At 43.3% G+C, this 26,003-nt stretch overlaps 1 protein-coding gene across 5 annotated transcripts in view; it reads right to left on the bottom strand.

Annotated features, from left to right (window-relative positions):
- RAPGEF5 (Rap guanine nucleotide exchange factor 5) overlaps nucleotides 1–26,003 on the bottom strand; it is a 223,346-nt gene that overhangs the window by 63,888 nt on the left and 133,455 nt on the right. For 4 of the 5 annotated variants that reach the window (XR_003795161.1, XM_029233224.1, XM_029233225.1 and 1 more), the window contains exons 10-11: nucleotides 10,715–10,833; nucleotides 10,162–10,250 (exon numbers count right to left, since the gene is read on the bottom strand). Coding sequence is in view for 4 of the 5 variants with exons in the window: in XM_029233224.1 (XP_029089057.1) it covers nucleotides 10,162–10,250; nucleotides 10,715–10,833 (208 nt within the window). In the remaining variant the exon portion in view is untranslated. The remainder of the gene's footprint in view (nucleotides 1–10,161; nucleotides 10,251–10,714; nucleotides 10,834–26,003) is intronic. The other variant, XM_029233227.1, reaches the window with a different exon arrangement.

Raw genomic sequence — 26,003 nt, 5'->3', positions numbered from 1 at the left:
TGAGATTTGGGGGAAGGACGGCCAGCCTAATAGCAGCCTTAAGCACAAGGCAAAAAAGCTGCAAACAGAATGAAAAGAATGGTTTCAATTGTAGAGCGAGAAAGCCCCAAGGGCAAAAAATGAGGATAATGGGAAATGGGAGGGGAAGGTTATAATGAGAAAGACTGCAAAAAGAAATGAGGAAAAGCTCAATTATAGGTATGTTAAAGGCAAAAATTCTCCCACTTGAAGAACATTCCTTTTAGACATGTGCTTGTCAATTACAGCAATTCTGTGCCATTGCACCCTTTACATGAGGCCGTAATTTGACTGAAACATGCTGTGAGAGATTAACATGGAGCGATTATAATCAACAATTGCCATTTACTAGCATCCCTTCCTCACACTTACAAGGCTGTCTGAAATACATACTCTTATATAGAAAAATCACTTTTTTCCCCATTTTCCGACAGGATGCTAAATTTTTGACTGAGGATGATGTCACAGCATTAAAAAATACAGACAAGAACATCTGATAATCTCACTTTAAATCCATCAACTGGAGAGATGACACACAAGATCTCTGAGGGAGAGAAACAGAGGGAGAGAGAGAAGAGAGTTTTTTCATCCTTTGAATTGTCTTAAACACAGTCTCGAGTAATTTCATGTGCTGATGTTACATTAAAACTATGATTCTGCTAAAATTACTCGATTGTCAAACTGACTTTTGACACAGTATCTTGTCTCCAGAAATTTCAGAATGTGTTGCTTCTTTCAATTCGCTGCTCCAAAAATACCTGACTCACATCACACATTTAAACAAGTTTCTGGAAATACAGCGGGATGCTGGCAAAACCACAAGTGTTTCTACTAAAGTACAATATTAAATATGCCAGTGGACCCCAAATTCACTGAGAAAATATGGTCATTTTTAAAACTTTAAGAGTTAAGAATAGCATTTTCTTTTTAAAGAAATAAAAATCCATTTTCCTTTTAAAAAGAACAAAAAAAGAAGAAATTTATAAGAACAAAAATCAGCACCCAACTGAGAAATTGTGCTACAGAAATTATAGATTATAGAACTATAGATAGAAAAATAGAAGTAGCAGCCTTTGTTCTTAAGGGGTATATATTAGAGAGACAAAATATAAAGGGAAAACTAAACAAAGCTATTACCTTTCTCAAACGCATCTTTATGAGAAAAACTACAAGTTATACTGGATTTGTGTTTAAAAAGCAACCTTTCGGGACTTCCCTGGTGGCACAGTGGATACGGCTCCGTGCTCCCAGTGCAAGGGGCCTGGGTTCGATCCCTGGTCAGGGAACTAGATCCCACATGCATGCCGCAACTGAGGAGCCCACCTGCCACAACTGAGACCCGGAGCAACCAAAATAAATTAAAAAATATATTTTTAAAAATTACAAAAAAAAAAAAGGGAACCTTCACCCTATGTCAAAGAGACTATAAAGATTTAAGCCAATATCTTATTCATGTAATTATAAAACCGAAGACTATTCTACATGAACTTTGTGACTTATTAGAAAGGGCCTTTATATTTTACATTTAAAGACAGACTGTAATTTTATCTATTATGATTCTTTGAAAATTGACAATTTATGTACATATTTATGGCAACTCTCAGTGTACCAGAGTATTTTGTTATTTGTAATAATTTATCCACCAGCCATTCTAGGAAATTAGAAATTTACTGAACTACAAAGAAAGAAATACCTAAGGTTCCCCACAGTTGTCTACCTAAAAAGATGAGTACCAAATTGAGCGCCTGAGTTGGAGGAAAAGCATTTTAGGGGAAGCAAAGAAAATGTAAATAAGCGGAATAAAGCAAATAAAATGTCCAAGGTGAATAAAGGAGAAAGTCCATTCATTTCTAAGCCTTCTGTTCTGGCTACAGTTTACATAGGAAAACCCTCACGGTTTGGGGGGTTGAGGACATCACCACCAGGACAGACTTCACAGAAACAAGAAGTCACATGTGTATTTCATCTAGAATATAATGTGTGAAGGAAACTTTCAAAGATCCTCTATCTCACTTCCCAACTCTAGGACACAGCCTCCCCTCTAGCCCATCAGAAAGTTGTTGATATTTTCCTTAGAAGTATTCAAAGAAGAAAGTCTAAAAACTCTTCTTAAGATGCACAAGTTTTTCAAAATCCTTATAGTCAGGAGACTAAAGATCTAATTTCTGAGGTAATTCTCGCCCCTTGTGTATTTCATTTTCCATTTCCTATCTTCAGATCCTCCTGAAATTAATTTCTCACAGCCCTACAATATTTCAGTTTGTTTCTAGGGTGCTCTAGACTTAGAGTTGAACTTTACGTACTGGAAGACATCATGTGGAGTAAACATGAAAATGATGCGATTTAATAAATGCACTCCGATGATCCAGTCTCGTTCGAAATGGGGACGGTATCCCTGAAAAGTAGGCTGTACTCCTCCTTACATCTTTACCCATTAAACATCTTCTTTTGCCCATTGGTTATGCTGTAATGAAAACTTCCACATTTTCACTATTAATCAGTGTACACTAATGACCTTATGCTTCATCTCTCTCACTGCATTTCACCTTGCTTCATTACCAACAAGAGTATTAATTAACCCACAATCTACTGGCAGTGTAAAAGCATCCCTTGTTATCATATATAGTATCACATGTTCAAAGGTGGTGTGAATAGATTCGTTCAGACGATGAACGCCTCAAACGAAACTCACAGTCATAATCTGATTTTTAACATTGTCTGACGTGAGTGGTCTGATACAGCAACTGCAACTAGGACCTCTTCCCCCACACCCCCTTTTTTGTGTAACCTTCTTGAAGCAGTTGGCCCACCCAGTGGCCGCCTTGCTCACAGGTGGAAACCAAGAAGCAGGTCTTTATGCTGAAGATTAGCTCCCTCTTAAGTGGCTACCGAAGCGCCTGATTTGGGGTTTATAGCTAGAGTCGAACGGTAGGTTTTTTATTTCAGTTCTGCCTTGCATCCAAGATTTTAGCCACTAGACAAAAATGATGTCTAGGACAAAGCTAGGAATATATCTGGGTTCACTTTCAGATTCAAATGACCACTCTATCTCTGAAGCAGCTTAGTTAACTTCTGCCTTAGCATCTACGTCCATTAGATGGAGATAATCATCCTGTACAAGCATCCTTCTAATGGAGAGGATGTTTGGATAAACAGAGTGGTGTCAAATCGTGGCTCTCAAATTTGGAAGGGGCCTCAGATGTCATGTGGTCTAAACTCTTTGATTTCATAAATGAGGCAAATGAGAAAGAAATTTCTACACAATTCTAATTATCTCATCACTTAGTCAGTATTAATTTATAAAGTCTTCCAATGCTTCAATTACAATCAGCAAAAACATTACATTCTCCACATTAGCAATTAGGAGAGAAGCTAAGGGAACTGCCAAAAAACCAAACCAAACCAAACCAAAAGCACAGAGATTATAAAGCAAAACAGAAACCAATATTCTAGTATGAGCACTTTTACTCCTAGTACTCTCTCAATGGCACTTTGGGGATTTTCATTGTCACCGTGGATCGCTGTTTCAAGCCTTCGCTTTGTCTGAAAAAACAAGCCTTCGCTGAACAGTGGGGTTCTCATCTGCATCTGAGGCACACCCAGGGCAGCTGGAGTTGGTGCTAATGAATTTATTTAGTCTTTCGTTGATGTTTTCATTAGCATGTATGCAAACAAAATTAACCTAATATTTAACACTGACAGTTTCATAAAGCTGAAAAAGACCTCAAGTGGCAACCTAGTCCAGTTATTTGTCTCTGAGAAAGCGACTTTCACAGGTCAAGAAGGTAAAAGGCCGACATCAACCATTTCCACGGATTGCAGAGTCTACGGCTCCTAGCTGTCGCCATTACCATCCAGGGATACTTATACCTACTTCCAACTCCTTTTATTTATTTTTTCAACTAAGTCTATTTCCTTTGGTTCTGAACTTTGCTGAATAGGACCAGACATTTCACATTCATTCTCTATACTACTTTAAACACATTAAAACATCCTCTAGCTTCTTCATTTTTAAAGACATGTGGATATAGTTCTCCCAAATTTGTGTCTATAATGAGATTGGTTATTTAGCACCACGAACATCCACTCTTTCCCTATTTGCTTTTTGTCTGACTCCCTCCACTAAAACGTAAGCCCCACGAAGGTAAGGAGTTTGTGTGTATTCTGTTTACAGCTGTATGCCCCACAGCTAGAACAGTGCCTACATGAGAGGTCGAAAATATCTGCGGAAGGAAGGAATTAAATTTTTCTACGGTATTCATTCACCCGCATATAGAAACTGAACGCTCAAATATGCACTGCTGTATTTTATTACAGAAGCAGTGTGTAAAGTTAAAAGTAAAGGAATTACAGGGGGAGGGCTAGTATAAGAGCCAGGATGCAGAGTATTTCATCACTGGGGGAAAACCGCTGCTTTTCTCTAGCAACGGACTGTTTCTGAATATCCCAAAATGGCCTGGTAGTAAAACTCTCTGCAAACGGCTATTACTGGTAGGTGATAAACCAAAGCTATTCTTTGTAAATGTTATAGCATAATTTCCCAAAGGAACTTAAAAAGTTTCCCACTGGACAAGGTTATACACAAACACACTTAAATCATCACCGGGTATGGCCACTGAGCCTTGAATTCCAAGCCTGCTGCCCCATCAACATTCTAACTACTCTCTGAGCGAGGCTGAAGAAACACAGCAGTAAGACAGGGCAACATGAAGTCAGGCCAAACCACCTAAGCCCTTGTGCAAAGCCTAAGTGATGGTGAGGTCAGCACAAAACGACCGCAGGGTTAAGGTCTCCTCCAGGTCTAGAATTCTACGGTTCTGTGACATACTTTGAAAGGAAAGGGGTTGACATAAATCTCTTTAGATCAAAGCATTTTAGTGATAAAAGATATGTCAGAACTCATCTCACATATAACTTGCTCAAGGTCTCAGGTTGGTCTATTAATGGAGCCCAGATCTGGGGACCCAAGGCTTCAGAATCTCATTTTAGTACCCTTTCTACTCTGCTGCGTGCATATTCTCCTTCCTTAGAACATCATTTCTTACAGAAGTAAGCATTCTTGGCTGTGAGACTGAAGGACCACCCAGAGATCCCTGGAGTGTGACGGAACCCTGCAAAAATCCAAATGGGTTTTGTTCACTATACCGTCACCTCCTCATTCCAAGAGCTGAGAGCTAACAGCTGTGCGGCCAGTACCTCTGTCCGCTCTGATTGTTTCCCTTTTTCAAAACCATTTCAGTGGATGGACCAGCAATGCATGTTTGTGAATTTTGAACTCAGGCTGCAGAGGCTCTAGGGCAGGGACCAGTGGATACGAGGCTGGACACAGAGACCAGGAGAGGGAGTGGGGAGGGGAGGTGGAGGAAAGGAGAAATGACGCCCGTAGTTCTCAGGGGCAAATTGATAACTATTAGACACTTTGAATATGTCTCTGAAAAAAGTGGAGAGACAAAGTCACTGTCCTAGTTCTGTGGCTCTCACACCTGGCTACATATAGCTTCATCTGGGGAGCCTTCAAAGCCCATAACTCTTAGGCCCCAACTCGGGTCAACTGAACCAGGATCTCGGGGGTGGGACCCAGACATTGATATTTTGAAAAATGCCCCATGTGCTGCTAACGATACAGCCACAGATAAGATCCACTGGTCTATTATGTGTTACATGATACCACAAAAATAAAAAGATAGATCCAAGGTAATTTTACATGCACGTTAATTGCACAAAATCATGGAGAGGCTTACCACCATCTAAAAACTTCCATGTCTACCCACCAAAAGTTTTAGTCCTGCAAAAGCCATGCAGCCACAGCGTTATAAAGGTCTTGCCACCTGCAAAAGAAAGCCTAGAAGAGAGGCACCAAACATCTTTCCAGAAATCCTAAAAGGTAAGGAAATTAAGGAAGAAGTTCACCTAAACTGCCTTCCGTATTTCCAATGATCAGGAAAAAGGCATTCTTAATTTTCCTTCACAAGAAATATGTATGACGTATTTAGGATACGCTTGGTGCTGGAACGGGAAAGAAGATAAAAGAAAATGAAAAATGGCTTGCCTGCCCTAGCTTCACTCAAGGTTCCATCAGTGCAATGCTCCAAAAAAAGCCGTTAAGCTGGCAATGGAGAATAGCTTTGGGACCCTATTAAGTGAGACACTCCTATGATATAAACCAGGTACTTTCACGGAGGTGGTTGCCTCGTTACAAAGGTAAGGGACTCACTTTCTCCATGATGTAATCAGCCTACTAGGTGCCGTTGAAAGTACACCACCCACACAGAGGCATCCACGCCTTCCGTGGTCAAAGCACGACGAGCAGGCATTTCCACACTGAGTACACAGTATACTGAACGATAACCTCATCAGGTAAAAACAGCCATGCCTGGAAGAAAGCAGGCCAAGCCTAGTAAGAATCGGCTAATAGGCTTTACCTGTTCCCACTACCTTATCCCCTGCTTGTTTTTTTCTTGAAAACCTGTAATCATAAGCACATTTGCTTCAAAAAGATGAATAAAAACCCAAGACGTGGGGAAAAAAAGGGGAGCAAATAATGTTATTTCCTCTTGTGTTTCCCCTAAGGTAGACTCATCATAATGCAGATGCAGAAAGAAAAGTCAGTAAGAAGGATTTTCTCTATGTATCCATCTGATCACAGTGCTGTCCCCGGCCACCCCCCCCGGAACGGAAATCGTTATTCCTAATAGAAGCATCTCTAGACAAAACACATTTGATCCTTTCCAGAGACGGGGCTGGTGGTGGGGACCTGCTCCTCTACCCCTCCAGCTCCTCTATTCACAACACATTTTCTTGCTTCTTGCCTTCCTTGTAATTCTCCTGGGCTGGGAATGCCCAGTGACGTCTGCCCTATTTCTGGGAAGATGAAAGACAGAGCTGCTTGATTTTTCCCTAACATTCCAAACGCTTCAAGTCAGACCCTGAACCTCGAAAGAAAAGGTAATCTTTGAAAACAGCTTCAGTCCTTCAACGTTCACAGATAGGTATCCAGTTTCCAGACTCAAACAGTTTTTCTATTTTAAACAATGAAGAATTATTCATTCATTCATTCATCCGTTCATCCATCCATCCATCCACTCATTCCAGATATTCCCAGGATGACTGTTTGTGCCTGGTAGTACCAGGGAGGAAAGGTAGGCACATAGGGGATTATGAAAATAAGCATGGTAAGTGTTGTGTGGATCAAGTCATTTATGAAAATCATTAGTAGGTTGCTTGTAAGCATCTCTAATAATGTTTTTTGCTTTTGAAACTCAGTTTGATACGGTGATAGAATACTATATGAATTGTTGTTTGCTATTCCATTCTATTCTAGATTTGGGTAATAACAAAAATACAGTATCTCTTATTTCTATTCCATTCAATTAAGTAAACTTCTTTTCCACTTGCATGTACACAGCAATTACTAATCACCTGAACCTGTCCTTTGTGAGTATAGGTCTCTTAGCCTATTGGGCCTTGCACCTACATTTTCACAATGAAGTGACTTCTGTGGGGAAGAGATGGGAAATAACTTGCATCTCTTGCTTGGTTAACTTCCCCAGCCTCTGGTGGGTACAGGAATGTAAGAATCCAGAACAGGCTCATCCCAGCCTCCAGGACCATTTATTTCTTCCCATGAATGCTTTCTTCCTCATTGCCGTTGGGGCCATGTGGATAACCACCATATGGCTCCACCCGGCTCCATATGGCTCCATCGCCCTAAAAGGGGCGCTCAAGAACATAAAAACGCTGCTGTATACGTTTATTGCAGCCCCTTCTCGTTTTCCTCCATCTGTCTTCCATATGTTTACGCGACTCAGACTCCTGCACACGTAGACCTTTTATAGTGAGGGTTGCCAGCCTGACCAGGATAAAGAACTAACATTCACCGCTGTCAGTGACAAGGGGCCCCAACTACTCTAAATACGTGACTCATTTAGTATTCAAACTAGAACGAACTCATAACCACTTTTCTTCAATTTGTAAATGAAATTGATTTTATATTTATATGTTTTAAAATGTTATCCACAAAAGCCACCCAGCGGCTCTTCTGTTGTATTTTCTCCAAGCGCTGTTCGTGAAGTGTGGAAGGACTGCATGTGACTTCCACTTAGGTGTCCCTATCATATTACACGACAATCTCTCTCCAAAGTTGACTTTTTCATTTTCATAAAACTCTCCTTTGATCAGAGGAAGAGTTGTTACTGTTTTCCCCCTCAGGCGTCCCTGCAAACATCTGAAGTTTTACATGTGTCCTCTGCAAACGCTAAGGAAATGAGGAGGAATGAGGAGAGACTGACCCCTGCGGGGCTCTACCTGCCCGGCTTTGGCCACACCGAGTCGTGGTCCTTTTAGCTTTGCTCGGCACCTGGCAAGAGGGACACATCTGATCCCAGTGTTGGTATAATCGAGAAGAAACCGGGAATACCAGTCACTAGACACCAGGTACAACACTGTTTCCCAGCAGGAAGCCACTCCTGGCATTAGTAACAGGAATTAGGGTGATTTCTCATTCCCAGGGTTAACTTGTCAGTGGGTACCTAGGCCACCTTTCACAAAAAACTAATGACAGTGAGAACGAAAGAAAAAAGAAATCAAGTAGGCCTAGTACCGGCTTCAGTAATTTCTACTCTTATTAATATGACTTAGACACAAAGTCCTGTGTTATAGAACTGCAGTGCTATTAAAAAGAACGCATTCAGTCCCCCAAACTGCTACGCACGTTCAAAGGTGTCCTCTTCGTGGCAGATAACGTGCCTGTAATCTAGTCCAAACCACCTGTGTAAAGCAGTCTGCTAACCAGTACGCAGAAAATTATGGCCAGTTCCATGATGACTATCTCTGATGAAGGAGAACACGGAAATAGTGCTCAAACGCACAAAATATTAATAGATAGACATGCAAATGCCACAACAATACGTTTCTCTTTTAGCTTGTTTGTGTATAAATGACAACTATTCCTATTTTTCCCCAAACACAGATATGCAAAATAAAGTTTTTATTTGAATTTCAAGATCAAACAGTAACATTAATGTAGGATGCGTGATTGAGTCATTTTTGGCTTTTTTATAAAAACATTATTACATATTTCACACATCTTTGTTTCTCTTAATGTCCTTTATAATGCAGTATAGAGCCAGACATCAATTAAGTTCAGACAAAACTACTGGGACCCAAGGAAACTCTTGTTCCCACCTAAGTTGTCATTTCACAACCCTTCCTGCATGGGAAAAACCTAAGGAGTTACTTGTACTAATAAAACCAAAAATGCCTTTTATTGACGCAGTTGATACACTGCAAACTGCGGCATCACAGGTGCTACGGTGGCAGCAAAAAGCGCATTTTAGTCAGGGCATCAAGTTGCAGAACTCAGGCTACAGCCAGAGGCCTATTCATTGGAATAACTGCTCCAGGCTGGAACAAATTATAAATTTTGGTTAAGAGAAGCAAGCGCTGCCCTTGTGTGATAAAGGAAGTTTGGGTAGGTCATGCAATGGTAGTGTTTCCAGAAGCGCAAGGGTGAAAAAGCTAAGTGGGTATTTTGCTCCCAGATTAAATAGAAAGGACAAGAAGCCTGATCGATAAGACTTCAGTGAATTACAGTTTCTGGTCCGAGACGCTATGAGTGTCATATCCTGCACAGCAGGGCTTGCTCTGAGCAGTTTGTAAACCACATGGAAAAAGGCAGAAGTTGCTGCTAAGCTAATAGCTGCTGAGTAGTTGCATTAATTGTTGACTTTTCGGCAGGGAGGCTACTCCCCCCAGCTCAGTGCTTCCCACAAGCCAGGTGCACGCTATAGCTGGTAACCCCATCCCTCATATTCCTTCCCGCTGGACACTGGCTATTAAATGCTGGCCTCTCGCCAACTGCCTTTAGGTGAGATGTGGTAAAAACGGCCAGCGAAACAAGAACATCTGCCTTCGTATCATTTTCTTTGTACAGCTACTTCCCAGGCGGCTGCTTGGATCTACGTGCGTCCATTTACTGGATTTAAACAAAACAGCAGGAGGCTAAGGGGGAGGCCCAAGAAGCATATGCTGGGTCAGCCCACTCTGGTTTCAGCTACAGTACAGACGGAGGCTTTGCCCCTCTGGAAACTGACAAGGGCAGCCGCAGCTGTGAGTCTGGAAGCAGGAGACACCCCCCTGCCTTACCTGTTTCTTTGTCCTGGACTTCTTCCAGGTGCAAGTCATTCAAAAGGTGCTCCAAGATCTTCTCCGGGGTCCCGGACACGACCACGTATCTGTCGGAGAGCAGAGAGTCCACAGAGTCATCCTCAGTGGACGACTGTGAACGGCTGCTCCATTCTTCGTCCTCGTCCTCCTCGTCAATGTATTTGAAAGAAGGCACATCGAAGGTGGGCAAGGGCAGCTCTCGGTCTGAAAGCGCGGCAGAATCCTTCCTCTCTAAATGAGGGTCAAAGACTCTCAGCCGGGAGCTGCCCATTGTGCACGGCTACTAACAAAGGCATCCCCTAAAGGCTCAAAGATCTTGCCATCTCTGTCCTTTCACTGGGAACTCAGTCCATCTGGCTGCTAAGAGCTCTGCAGTCAGCTAGCACGCTGGGCTCGAGAGGCGGAGAAAAAAGGGAGGGAGGGAGGGGGGGGGGGATAGAGGAGGCAGAGAGAGCGAGTGAGATGGAGCGGGAGAAGGGGAGGAAGGCAGGGAAAAGGAAACAGGAGCAAGGGGCTGGGTGGAAACTCTGACCTCCAATCACTCTCTGAGCTCCCGGCTTGGGGGGCTGGGCCGCAGCTCTGCACTTTCTTCAGCACCAGGACGTCCCGGTCTTGCTCTTTAACCTGAACGGTTGTCACTTCATCATCCTGCTTTCATTGCCGATGGGAGTGATGGATGGAAGAAGGAAAAACAGAGAGAAAATTTAAAAGGCAAAAAAAAAAAAAAGAGCTAACTAAAGCTGCACTTTCTCAAGTTGCTTTCCCACCTAATATCTTTACAGATTCAGAACAAATTAGGAATCTGGTCAAGAATCTCCCTCTAATGGTACAGGGTCCAGGCTCAAGTTGTATGGATACATAAAGCATTAGAAAGACATAAATACTTTAAAGGAAACTGGAAAAAAAGAAGAAAGTGGGGATGGGATTCAGAGTTCATTTTTAAAACTACCTGTGATGTGAATTAAGAAATCCAAAGTTCAAAGTCTCAAAAACACAATATACTAATTCCATGTGTGCTATACTCTCTTTTACCTGGTTAATACTTCTTAAACTGCCACTATATTAAAATTAGAAAATCATATAAAACATCATTTAAACACTAAAACAATCAGCAAGCCATATTAAGTAGATGTAGCAGATACGTATCATATTCATTTACATCACAGCCTTATTTTAAGGTGGGAAAAAAACTACTCATTCTATCATTCAGTTCATGTTTCACTCCCAAACTTGAGGTGGCCTTCATATTTATCATGTACTTGGTTTGCCAGAATACAAGCAAAAACGGATCTCTAGTTAGAATCTCATCTAGACTGAAATTCGGATGTCACGGGTGAATGCACTGACTTTCTTCACCGCGGTCCCTTTTAACACGGAGAGAAGGCTGAACAATCATTCATTTCTGCACACACAGCTTCCACAGCCCAGAGCCTAACACGGCCCGCTGACGTGGCTCTGTCAGAGTCGGGCTCACTGCTGACCCAGCAGTGTAGAGCCGACCCAAGTGACACCCAAGTGACAAACACTTCCAGAGTGTGGAGTGTGAAATTCTCCTGATGGGTGGCGTCCAACCAGAGGCAGGTAGGGGCGGAGGGGGTAGGGAGAAACCCATGTAAAAATATTTACCTTCTGTATTTCTGAGGATCTGAGCAAAAGACTGAAGCAAGAAAAGTTGATAGCAAAGAGGCTTCACCTTAAAAATTATGTTGCCTCTTTAAAAAGGGAAACACGTCCTAGGGTTCCTAGCATGCTTCTGTGTTTCTGCTCCTGGCAGAAAACCCTACCTCAATTAGGTACAAACACACAAAAAGAACATTTTCCCGCCCCCCCTGTTGGATAAAAAGTACTATGTCCTCGTGCCTTATTATCAGTTCCATAGATTTATCAGAGATGCCGATGTATTTATTCACCTTCCGTAAGAATAGGAAGGCACTATCCTTGTCGTAATTGCCAACCAAATCAGTGGGAAAATGATGATTTCAACTCCCGGTGTGCTGATTCCTAAGAAAATGTAGTGACCTAGTCATTTGAGTCCCCCAAGATCTTCTTAAAAACAAAAATTACTAGTCATTCTAAACAGCAATATAATTTTAAGATCATCCTGTCTAAATCTCTTAGTGGCAAATAATTTTACTATGTAAAACTGATGTATTACACTTCAGCAAGGTCAGACACACAGTTACTGTGGCAATTAATACTGGATATTCATTGTGAAACTCCCTGAGGATGGCAGTGTGACTCCTGTAACATGAATACCAATGTATAATTGCCATCTTTCATTTCTCCAAAGGGGTTCTTTTGTTATCCATGTGGCTGAAGTGAAGCAAGGTGGCTGGTGAGAGGAGCATAATATTGACAAAAAAAAAAAAAAGGGGGGGGGGCAGAATGTGAGTCTGGGATACTGAGACACAGAAACAAATAATTCAGTAAAGAGCAGGTTTGAAAGGACAAAAATCTTTCCCTAGCTTTCCTCTCGTCATAAGCCAATATTCATTTTATATGAGCCTGCTGTCATTCTGAAGTACGTTTTACATTCTACGTGCATGTGATATACGGCATTATTAACTTCCGCGGGCCATGCACATACATATGGATGGGAAGGGCTTCTCTAATGTCTGTGTAACTAATATGTATTACAGGGCTGTGCACAGAGCAGCTACACTCTGCTGGGCAGGGGAATAGCTGAACCATACTGATGTACTATCAATAGCATCTTATGTCACAGTGATAGTTTCCATTTTGAAAACCTGTTAAAAAATAAAGAAGCAAAAAAGCAGAAAAATCAATGTATAAAAGGAGATGGAAGTTATCTAAAATTGCCGTGAAAACGTAATAACCGTATGTATTATACCCGGCTCTCAAGAAGGAAGGTGAAATTAACACCTCCTGACCAACCTATGTACCCTTACCTAACTGCTCTTCCTGAAAAACAGCATAAGTACCAGAGTTGAAGTTCTGGGTATGAAACTTTACTCTGGTGCTTGCTTGGTTAAGAATAAAAGTATTTAAAGAACTAATGACAAGAAATATGTTCAATGACAAACAGTTCATGAAATGCAAGTAAAGCATTAAAATGCTTAATTTATAGACAACCACTCAACAAACAGTGAGGGTCTGCTTTGGGTAAGGCACTGTGGCAGACACTAAGGGGCAAGCAGTGGTGAGTAAGACCGATGCCCTGCCCTTAAATGACAAGGTGATAGCTCCATAACAGCGTAAGTCTAACGTGGTGAGCTCCCCCAAGATGAGGCCACATGCAAGAGAGAAAGCAAAGGTAGAGAACCCATGCGATTTGACTGTCAAAGATGACAGATCAAATCCCAGATCTGTGGGTGAAAGAGAATGGAAAAGCCATTAAAGGGGACAAAAAAACTGGTTCTGCTGAGAATGATGAACCTGGTTTCAGACAACTGATGTTTCAGTACTGATAACACGTCATGCTAGAGATGTTTAGCAAGCAGCTAGAAATAAAGAGCTAGGGCTCTGGACAAAGGCCAAGGACAGAGATAAATCTGTGAACTACTCAAGTTTGGGAGTGGATGAGATTGTTGAAGGGAAGCAGGACAGAAAGGGAACTAGGAAGAGAAAACATAGAAAGAAGGAGGAAGAGGGAGGGGATCAGAGTCCTGAGGAAACCTACCAAAGAGATGACTAAGCAGTGAAACCAACACAAGCCAGGAGAAGGTGGAGGGCACTGACTCGGGAGAGTCAAGGGCAAAGGCTGTCTGACGCTGTCCAGTTCACCAAGATGAAGAGCCTAGGAGGAAGTGCTGCGGATACCACGATGGGAAGGCGAGTGTTGAGGTGTAAGCGCATGTGAAGGAAGTGCACAAACAGGCAAGACCGCCTCCTTGGAATTTCATCTCGAAAGGAAGGAGTCAGGCTGAAGAGGCTGCCTGGCTGGGGAAGTCGGCAAGGTGAGGGGCTATGGAGAAGGGGCGAGGGATCAGGAGCGTGCGTGGAGGGTTTAGGCTACAACAGGATCGAGCCTTCCTCCTTCCAGAGAGGATCACGGGAAAGAAGATGGGTGGAAATTTAGAAAAAAATTAGAGCAGGGAAAATAAGGTAGCTGAGGTAGACAAAATGAGATGCCTTCTATCATCTCCGTAGAGTGGGGGTTCCGACCATCTTCTGGAAGGGGAGGTTCCTTGGCGGCCTGAAAACTGTTGGAAAAATGGCTTTAGGGGTTGCAACAGGGAATAAGCAAGTTATGAAAAGAGGAATTGCCAGGCAGCTTTGTGCTGCTGAGGGTAGAAAAACATATGTTTATGGTTTTAGGCCTTCCTGCCAAAGTGCTCAGAAATCTGAGTGGAGGGGGTGGGGGGGACTTCCCTGGCGGTCTGGTCTGGTGGTTGGGACTCCGCACTGCCACCGTGGGGAGGTGGGAGGGTGGTGCGGTGTGGCCCACAGGCTAGATCCCTGGTCGGGGAACTGGGATCCCCACATGCTGCGCAGTGCGGCCAAAACAATTTTTTTTAATTTTTAAATTAAAAACATAAATTAAAAAAAACAATTTTTAAATTAAAAGAAGAGAAACCTGAGAGGAGAACAGCGAATGACGCCCCCTCTGCCCACCAGGGGAAGAGATCGGCATAGGAGACACCAGGAGGGAGGGAGGAGAGGTGTTGTGGGCTGCCGTCAGCACACACGCAAAACAGCCCTTCTCCACAGGGCGTCTGTCTGGTTAGGGAAAGGAGTGCTCCAAGAGAGGAGCTGATAAGCGGGCAACACGGAGGGGCCGAGGACAAGCCTTCACAGGAGTGAAGGGAGCAGGCAGGCGGTCGAGGAGGAAGCAGGTGGAGGCTTTGATCGAGGAGGCTGATCTCTGAAGTGGGGCAGTTCAGAGCAGGGAAGACGGAGCAAGGGAGAAGCAGCCCCTAACACCTGGGAGCTGGCCTGGCACTCAGGCTGGGCCTTGTGTTCTCCTGTTAAATGTCACTGATGCTGCGAAAAATCAACATCAGATAAGGCCACTCTGTGACTGTGGTGGGACAACACAAAGACACGGCCACTCGGAAGTCATATCTGAACACAGACAAAGCATAAACATTGGTCACGGCAGAGAATACCAGAAAGCCCAGCGAGTGAGTAGCGACTGCTGCTTCTTTCCCAGTGACAACTTTGGCTTTGCTCCTCTCCCTATAGATAAGATTTAAGATATCGTCACAGAGTTGCCCAGTTTCCTGATCTAGAGCAAAGCCCTGCTACTTGAAAACCTCCCCAAAGTCACCAAACACAAACCCAAGTCTGGGATGTCCTTTCTTCTGTCACCTTCTTGTACTGAGCTGCTGTGAGGCTCCCCATGGTGCGAGGGCTCCATCACTATACCAAAAGCAATAAACCCAACTTACTCAACTACAGGTGTGTTCCTGGTGGTCTCTGGCTAGAGGACAGTGACCATGGACAAGGGTCATAAGATGCTGCCCTGCCGCTGGCATGGCGCAGTGTGGAGAGCATGGTTACTGGAGTCAAAGATAAAATGCATTTCCTTGTCAGGAGGATGAGAGAGTCAGACCCAGGGATGTTCCTGAAAGTGATGAGAGGATGGGTGAGGAACGAATGCCCGAGGACTTCCCTGGCGGTCCAGCGGTTAGGACTCTGTGCTGCCAAGGCAGGGGGCGCAGGTTCGATCCCTGGTCGGGGAACTAGGATCCCGCGTGGCGCAGCCAAAAAAAAAAATTTTAATTAAAAAAAAAAAAGAATGCCAGTGCAAGGGGCACAGACCTTAGGAGAAGGGACTTCTGTAGGTGCAACACCGAAGAGGAAGGTGCAGTGGGGAGTGGGATGTATTCCCAGAAGGCACCATGCTTCCCACCACCCGCCCCAGCCAAGGCATGGGGGCGCTCGGCTCTGGTTGGTACAGGCTAAGTGAGAATTCTCCCCGCTCCCTGACACACACTTTAGCTCCTAGATCTGCACAAACCAGGTCTTTGCCCTACTCTCTTGAAGGGATGGTAGGAAGAACAAGAAACTCTAAGGACCAGGCCAGACGGATTCTTCACAGCTTTGCCTATGGGATGCAGTCTGGGATGAGCTGGGAGATGGGGGAGGAAAGGAAGTGTAAAAATAAACAGGTATCCTCAGCTGAAAGGGGGAGGGGAGGGGGGAGGGGGAAGGGGAGGGGAGGGAAAGATGTTTGATCACAGACTCACAGGACCTTTTGAACAGAGGCCATGAAAAATATGAAAACAGAGGAGGGTTTTCAGCTTTTCTCTGCTCCTCATCTCTTTGTTCTATTCTTTGGTGACTAGCTCTGATTTCTTTTCTTTTTATGGCTACACTGCTCCCCTGCCTGCAAATTCTGAATGAATGATAGAACCCGTCCCTTTGACTTACTTTAGATTAACTTCCTTGACCAAGATCAGCTTTTATACTTCTAAATCCAACTTTTCTTTTTTCATTTATTCACATGAAAGACATTTATTTTTAAGATGAAAATACATATAGGGTAATAAAAATACTGATTTTTTAAAAAACTAAGGTGAAGAACTGATGTTCACAGTTTAGCAAGTCTACGCTGTCCTGAACCAAATTTCTGACTGCATTTATATTTTCACTTGTCACCAGCACTAGCAAGAAAAAGTCATTACTAAGGGATTTCTCAGGCCTGCTGGAATTGTCACAACTACTTGCTTGATTTTCCATTATCTCTGATAACGGAAAATATTCCTCTCCCAAGTACTGACATAAAGCAGCCACTGGTATTCTCCATGGCATTGTGTCCCTGATGCTCTGTGAGTATCAACTCTTACAAGAGGGCTTAGCTGGGGGTTCATGGATGGGCTTTAGTGACTCAGAGAAGCTTCTGAAAGTATATAAAATTTTTATGTGTAGGCACATTTTCCCAGGGAGAGTCCAGAGTTCTAGGTCTCACTGGAGTCTATGAACCCCAAAAGGTACAAATCGTTCCATACAATGACACTCATATTTATCACTGCATCTAAGTAACCTTCTTTGACAATCTCCTGCTGGTAACACTGCCTATCCAGATAAGATGCCCAAAGAACCCTGTCATGACATCCATCACACTGACCTCTGATTATCTGCTCCCTCTGCGCTCTCCACGAAATGATGACATCTCGAGGGCAGGGATTGTGACTTCTAGTTCTCTTCCTAACACACAGCTTAGGGCCTGGTACATGATATTAACTTGATAACGGTTTACTGAGCGTGCAAGTTCAAGCAAGAGAGCGAGTGAGCGAGCGGACTACCTTTAAAAGACAGAATTCGATCTCGCGTGGTTCAACGGTCACTCTCCTCTGAGGTTGCCCCTACCCTCTCTACTTAGTCACTTTCCTATTATAATGCTCATCACATGAGATAACTGTGTTTTGTACTTGAGCGCTGTACTTGCTCCATCTGTCAGAATTCTACCAAACTAAGCTCCCGTGCAACTGACATATAAGAGACCATATAACTAACACAACAATGGGAAGGCATTCACTAAATGGTACTGTCCCTGAGTCTAGGGCACATGGTAAAAAGGGTGTGGGCGTGAACAGGTCACCCTGTGGGTTGAAGTGTGAACTGGGCAAGATGTGAATTTTGTGCCCTCTAAAATCCCCCTTCTGCCCCCTTCGGTTCCAACCAGGATCCTCAACACTCCTCACGTGACCCAGTGTTCCATCATCAAACCTGTGTGAAGCAGGCAGCACCGGAGAAGCTTTCAGATGGAGAATGCACAGAATCATCTAGCTTGATGCCATGGCACTCAAGAAGTCATACAAGTAGCACAAGGTGCAACGCTGCTTTCCCTCAAGCTTGTGAACACCATAACTGAAGATGCTAACTTAGTGGTAGGAAGGCATTTGCTATGGACTGAAGGTTGGTGTCTCCCCCAACCCCCAATTCCTATGTTGAAACCTATCCCCCAAAGTGATGGTGTCTGAAGGTGGGGCCTTTGGAGCCCTCATGAATGGGATTAGTGCCCTTATAAAAGAGGTCCCAGAGAGACCCCTTGCCTCTTCTGCCCCGTGAGGACACAGCAAAATGACAGCTATCTATGAACCAGAAAGTGGGCTCTCATCATATATTGAATCTGCTGACACCTTGATCTTGGATTTCTCAGCCATCAGAACTGTAAGAAATAAGTTTCTGCTGCTTATAAACCACACAGTCTGTGGTGTTTTGTTACAGCAGTCCAAACAGACTGAGATGGCATTTAGAGCCAACAGCTTATTATGACGCCTTTCATTTCCCAACCTCCTTGGTCGAACTTTCATTCCTCCTACGAAGTTCTCTTCAAGAATCACCTCCTCCAGGAAACCTGCTCCCTCTACCTCCAGTCTGATGTGGCTGGCCCTCCTCTGCAACCCCACAGTGCCACACGAATCCTTCGGGCTCAGCATTCCGAGAAGCACATACTGATGACCTTTTCTGTCTCCCTTCTAAAGCATAAGCTCACGTGTGGGCAGGCACCGTATCTCCTTCAACTTTGAATTCCCAACAAACAGCCAGGTCTTGGCACTTCATAAATACTTGAAGAACCTTACCCAAATGGATCAATGAACAAACAAAATGAGGAATGGATAAATGTGTAATTTTGGGGGACTTCCCTGGTGGCGCAGTGGTTGAGAGTCCGCCTGCCGATGCAGGGGACACGGGTTCGTGCCCCGGTCCGGGAGGATCCCACATGCCACAGAGCGGCTGGGCCCGTGAGCCATGGCCGCTGAGCCTGCGCGTCCGGAGCCTGTGCTCCGCAACGGGAGAGGCCACAACGGTGAGAGGCCTGCGTATCGCAAAAAAAAAAAAAAAGTGCAATTTTGAGTAGAGGTTTAGAGAACAGCAGCTTACTCTCAAAAGATACATTTCAAGCGCTGAACTCTGATGGTGCTAATACAGGGGACAGTTTGCTGAGAGGCGCTCTTCCTAAGGAAGGGTAATCCAACTACTAGGGTTGTGGATAACAATGGCCTGCACTGTTCTGCATCTTGATCATCAACTTGAGTGTTTGGGACACTCAAACAGATATGGGTAAACTGAAAAGAAGAGCTGCATGCTCGTCACACTGGACAATGATATAGACAGACAAGGGGTCATGAGATCAAAACGACCTGCTCTAATTCAGGATCTTGGCCTGCGGGTGGTTAATGTGAGGATCACTAAGGCAGCCCCAAAACTTGGCCAACATTTAAGAGGAAACATGGTTAAGTATTTTGTGAAGTGTAAAGCATCATGCAATCATTAGCTACTGGACAATTAAAAAAAGCTAACATAATTTTATCTCATAGTGGTAGAGGTAACCACAGCTCAAGAACTAAGGAGACAGCACTGCCATATGCAACTAACAGACCCACTAGGAACAGGCAACAAGGGAGGGATCCAGCCACGACCAGGCAGATACATCTATCACATTTATTGAGGGTTTACCATACATCAGCAAAGCTAAGAGTTGCACATCCATTATCTTATCTAACCATTACAACAATTCTATGAGGTACATACTGTTAAAACTCCCATTTTGATAAAGTAACTTGGCCAAGCAAGATCTTATGTGAGGGTGTGTGGTAAAGCTGAGATTGAACCCAGGCAGACCCAACAAAGGAGCCCTTAACCAGAACCACAGACGTCCCCAGAAGATGGTCACTAATACACGTTAGAGACTACAAGTATGGAAGGGGACTTGGGCTACCCTGGTGCTGGCAGCCAAAGCAGGCTAATCCGCTTGGCAGATGAGGCAACAGGTGTGTCTACGTCATGCTGAGTTCCAAGAGGAGAAGAGGGTTGCCAAGGACCGAACGTAGTCTCAGGACCACAGCTAAGCAAGCTCAGCCAGGGCAGAGCTCAATACCCCTGGCAAGAGGGAAATGAAGTGCTGGCAGGAACAGAGTTAAACATGGCAGGGATCAGTGGGATCTGATGCCCACAAAACTTGGGTACCCAGAGACATGCAGCCTAAGATTAGCAGGGCGTCCAGTGCATAAGCTGCCTTCGGCCTGATGGGCTCAAGCACTGGGCAGGCATGGAACTGTACACTTTAATATAGTTAATTTTATGCTATGCAACTTTTACCTCCAACAAAACAAAACAGGGCTGTGATGAGCCTCTGGGCACAGGACTTTGCTGATCAAAATACATGGGACTCTGCACCAAGGAGCTACAAGGGGGTCTGGGAAACACACCCTTTGAGGTACTGTTCGGGTAGCTGGAATGTCTAAGAACAAAAAGATGGGGAGAATGAAACCACAGCAGGAAATTTTCACTCTCTGAACTACCCTGCCTTGTGGGATAGGGTGCCATAGGATTACTTGTGATGTTCTAGAAAAGTTACCTTCCGTTAATGGGTGGCTATATCAAGGAAGCAGATGGAGGCTCAATTTAAGGAAGTACTGATGGCAGAGGCAGAATGAGCTCTGTCTCAAACTGGAGCAGAGCTTGTCAATAACATTATTGACAAGTGAAGATGGTTCTTCAGTGAGTGAGGCTGGACAAGATAACCTCGGCATTTTTTTCCAATCCTTAGATCCTACAGAATTCAGTTCTCTTGACATCACTTTTTTCACAGAAGCCCAAAGTGCTGCCTCTCCTAAATAGGAAAGTGGCATGTGATTTAGTGGTTAGGGATCTCTCCTCATCTTGTCCTATGGAAATTCACACACAGCTTAGCAAACCAAACCACCAATGCCTGCATCTATTCTTGTACCGTTAAATGTGGGTACAGCAGAACTGGAATACTTATCTGAAAGAAAAAATCTCCTCTGGCCAAAAACAATTTTGTCTGAGAACAACCTTCACAGAATTTGCTGACAATGTATCTCATGACTCTCTATTCTCATGGAAAAAAAAAAAAAAAGAAAACAGATTTTAAAAAAAAAAAAAAAAAAAGTAAAAAGGATATTGCTGGCAAGATAGACCTGATTAAGAGAGCAGCTAAGGGAAAGACAAAGTAAGCAAGATATGTGTCAAGGTGAGTAGTGGTTTAGATTTACCATATCACAAAGTTCTGGCCCGGCAAACACATCGTTTGTATAGATGATTCTGGCAGAATGAGAGTATTTAAATAATGATAATTAGTTCTTTTTAAAATTCCTACACATATTGTGATTAATAACTCAAACTAACGCCTAAATAGGACTAATAGAATTCATCATCCCCAAGCTTACAAAATCTAGGTCAAGTCTGACTTCCATAGTGTGAAAGCAAACACAAAGTTGTTACGGAACGTGACTAAACTCCCACAGAAAAACGAGTACACAAGACTAGATAGAAAGTTCTGGCTGCTAGAAAAGAACTGTATTTATTAAATGTTACTGCCTCTAATAATTATCATGTAAAGCAAGTTTTCTAAGAACCCTACAATTAGGGCAAGGCTAGGAATTTGATCCTGAAGCCAACTTCAGCTAGTAAACCTATTGCACAAGAGAGGAGAGGAGATGGGGATAGAAGGTAATATCCCGAAATACAGGCACTGTTTTTCCATCACAAGTATATTTTGATATACGCTATTAGCTTGATGGATTATTCTGGATACTGGTAGAAAAGAGGCATACTCAGCAAGGGTTCTGAAAGTGTTTAATGGAGGGACTACTTACAGAAGTATGGGTAGGTTTGATAAAATTAACCAAAATATGGTGAGATAACCATGGACCAGCAAAGGGAGATACTAACCACCCCTGGGCTTGAAGGGGCAAGAGGAAGTCAGAGTGAGTACTGGATCCCATTGGGAGGGAGCTGGAGAAGTAACTGAGAGGCTTGCAAGGAGGAGCTGCAGTCCCAGAGGGGTGCCGTCACTGCCATAACTGCAGCAGAAAGCAGGACAAGGTAGGAAGAAACACCCTGACCCCGTCTCCTTCTACACTCTGATCTCCTATGACCCCTCCCATTGCCCAAGCCCCATTTGGAGATGGAAGGCAAGAGATCCGGGCGGGTTAGGTCCATGGGGGTCAGGTCTCACTGCCAACCAGCACAGAGCAGAGGTGAGAATGGAGGAGGGGATGCAAATGTACATGATCTAGCAAACTTGTCCTTCCAGTTTCCAGAGAAGCTTATGTCAGTTTATCACTAAGTTAGATGGCACCATACAGGTCATGGAGTCCATCACCTTGCTGTCAGGAAAACAACTCAAAAACCTAATAGCTTGGGCTTCCCTGGTGGCGCAGCGGTTGAGAGTCCACCTGCCGATGCAGGGGACGTGGGATCGCGCCCCGGTCCAGGAAGATCCCACATGCCGCGGAGCGGCTGGGCCCGTGAGCCATGGCCGCTGAGCCTGCGCATCCGGAGCCTGTGCTCCGCAACGGGAGAGGCCACAACAGTGAGAGGCCCGCGTACAGCAAAAAAAAAACAAAAAACACCTAATAGCTTTAGGGTAGGTTATATTAGCATCTCCCTAATTGACTTAATCTAATTCCTGTACGTTTTATTTTCTTAACACTCTTTCTGGTCTAATATTTACATCAGTTTACTACGGTTCAGATCCTACACTTTGCTTCATACTCGACACTCCCCATGTGACCCTTGAGAGTTATTAAATCACACAGGTGTTACTGTTTTTTTATCATAAAATCTTAAATTTTATTAAATCTTTCCCAGAAAGTCCTCTAGATCCAGTATGGAAGTTCTTGGTTGATGACAAGATTGTGGGTGGGGATAGAGAGGAGAAGAGAAAGGCGAAATGGCAGGACAAGTTCCACTCTGATATCTGTTGCATGGGAACAGGGGCTTGGTCTGTCTTGTTCTCTGTGCTGTCCCTCCATCCAGAACGACACTGTCTGTTAAATGAATGAATGAATGGCCTGGTGAATGGTGGGTGAGCAGACAGATTCTAGACATTGGGATGGCCCAAGATCAAGGACAGAGAGGTCGGCAAAGGCAAGGAGGAAGAGGTTCCAAGGGACTCAGTTCAGAGAGTAGGCTAGGGTAGAAAGGAGAAATTTCAAGAGTTAGTTAATGCCTTAAAAGGCCCTAGTTTTGTGGCGGGGTTCCTGGTTATCTGCAAGGGAGCAGTCAATATCCTTCAGCATCAGCAAGTCTAAAGTATAAACAAGACAAAACACCTGCAGCAACAAGCAAGGCGTGATGTCAGCCGTGGTCACGGGGTGAGGCTGCTGCACTCCATCACTTCTGCAGCCCCTTGGTCCCAGATATGGTGGTTATTTCATTCTGCTAAGACTCAGAGTTACATACACTCTCCCTGGTTAGTGGGCCCACGGGAAAATGCAAAGGCTCGGCTGGGCTGGGAAGTCACTAAGACTTACCCCTTGGATTCAAAAAGCCTAGGTCAAAGGGCAACTGAGGGCACTGCCTTGTGCATATATGATCTGACAGAGGCCTATTAGAAGGTAATTCAGAAGAAATGAGGATGCCTTCAAATTCTAAATTAGATCATTAAGCATTTCCTAACATACTGAGGTCACTGGAAAAAAACTTTGTCTATCAATACTTTGAACCTGTGAATTCCATCAATCCACAGCATTCATGCAGACAGTTTGCACGATATGTTCACGACAGATTCGGCCACTTTGCAAAAAACTCAGATAACTTAGTGCTGGGAACAGCACTTATTTCCACTTCGCATTATTGGTATATCTTTTGTTTTTAAAACATCTGTATTGGAGTATAATTGTTTTACAATGGTGTGTTAGTTTCTGCTTTATAACAAAGTGAATCAGCTGTACATATTGGTATATCTTGATGGCCCTAAACATACAATACATATGTTACTTGAGATTTAAAACAACCAAAAAATCTGAAATCTTGCTTCCTAGGAAATTTTACAGAAATGACAAATATAAATTTTAGAAATACCTTCTAGTTCCCAAGAATTCTTATATCATTGTGTGTGTGTATGTGTATATGTGTGTGACACACTTATGAAGTTATTCTGAAGGGAAAATATCAATATTGACACTTTCCTCAAGCAGCCTAAAGATGAGATGAAAACCTATGGCAAATTATGACTCGGACAAAATTTCTACGTACTAGTTGCAGATATACTTGTCACCTGGGGTTTGACTAATTCACAGCAGCAGTTTTACAGAAGCCTTTAAAATCTGAGTAAAAAGAGGACAATACGGATTTTAACAGCAGCCCTTGATAGCCACCCCTGACTAGTTCCTATGGCATTGGCTTCTCCTCCCAAATTCCTCTTATAGGAAACATAGTTGTGTTTGGAAATGCGTCCTGATTAAGTAAAGATCTAATTTATAAATTGAAATAACTTGAGAAAGCTAGCTCTTAACTGTGAACAGACCCAGTGGAAATATTCTTCAAATTTAAAAAGTATTGGATCCATGAAATTGGCTAAGAGAGTACATCTTAAGTGTTCTCACCGCGCGCGCGCACACACACACACACACACACACACACACACACACACACACAATCTAACGTAATCACGTGAGGTATGGATATGTTAATTAGCTTGATTGCAGTAATCATTTTACAATGTATGCATATATCAAAACATCACATTGTACACCTTAAATATATATGACTTTTGTCAATCATACGTCAATAAAGCTGGAAAAAAATTTTAAATTGAAAGTGAATAAAGTGTAAAGTAATACACCTAGAAAATGGGAATGCTTCAAGTCAAGGAACTCTTTCCAAGTCTCTTTTGTGTGTATATAAATGTGCATTTACACGTGAGTGCTTGCGAATATGCGCGTGTGTGTGTGTGCGTGTGTGTGTGTGTGTGTGTGCGCACGTGAGTGCATGTGTAACTTTAGAGAGGGCAGAGCAGTAATAAAAAGGGCAGCCTCAGTCCTTATACAAGTTATGGAATGAAAAATTCCTAGTTACCGTAGCAACTGCAAGATCACATGGCATGGAAGCAAGGAGATACAAAGCATCTTAAGTAAACACTCTTGTATTTTCATGTTTTGCACATTCCTTGGTGCTTTTAGAGAGGCACGCCTTAGGTCTCAGCAGGAACCATCTCAGAAATTTATTTCACAGTTTGAAACAAGATTGGGAGAAAGGTAGGACTGTGTCGCTCTTGGTTTATTGCACAGCCACAGAAAGTTGGTGTTAAAACAGGTTAAGGGAATTTAAACTGCAATGGAATATTGGTACAATTATTTGAGAGACAAACAAAATTAGAAGGTAAAAAGGAAGAGAGAAGGTTAAAAAAAGACAAAAATGAATTTGGTTGCAATGGAGTAGGTGTTTCTCCCTCTTTTTCTGGAGTGAAGGATGGGTGTGCGGGAAGAGAGGAATGGATTGAAAAGAAATGGAAGTACTTTGATAATAAAGAACAGCAAAACAATCTTCTATTTTCCTGAATATTAATGTGCACTTGGGATGCCAAAGAGGATTGAAATCCTCATATACAAACCTGCCCCAGTAAGAGCCTTGCTTTGTAAACTATGACTCATTGAAGTTTGAAAGTTTGTGTCTACTCTTTACCAAGTATGTATTCTCCCAAAAGCTTGTCTGTAGTTACAAACTGACTACTGTGGTGAACCTCCCTGTCCTTTCTGCTTGCCATTTCCAGGTTAATTCCCCATGGTACAAAACCCTTCAATTTAAAACTTTAAATCTCCAATGAACCGGAATCCTGGAGATGAGATGAAAACCTTGGATTTGCAGAGATACAACTTTGGTTTTGCAGAGATTCGGTTTGAGTGCTTGAACTTGGGAAACATTTCAAATCACTCACAATTGTCCTCTTGACCGAATTCAGGCCCGCAAATATTGATTGAAAGCCTAGCGCTAGACACTGGGGGTAAAAGTTCAAAGAAAACATGGAGATTACCCTCAAAGAGAAAATATTCTTTATGAGAGAGAAATGGGGGAGAGATATAAATTTGCATTTTTAAAAAAACAGTGGTTTGGAGCTAGGCTGTGCATAGCGGTTAATGAATTTAGCCAGTATAAATAAA

This window comes from Monodon monoceros, unplaced genomic scaffold, assembly GCF_005190385.1.
Source record: "Monodon monoceros isolate NGI ecotype Baffin Bay Population unplaced genomic scaffold, NGI_Narwhal_1 Super_Scaffold_2, whole genome shotgun sequence".
Lineage (NCBI taxonomy): Eukaryota > Metazoa > Chordata > Mammalia > Artiodactyla > Monodontidae > Monodon > Monodon monoceros.
Note: the sequence above shows the minus strand (reverse complement) of the source record. Positions and strands in the feature narration are given on the sequence as shown.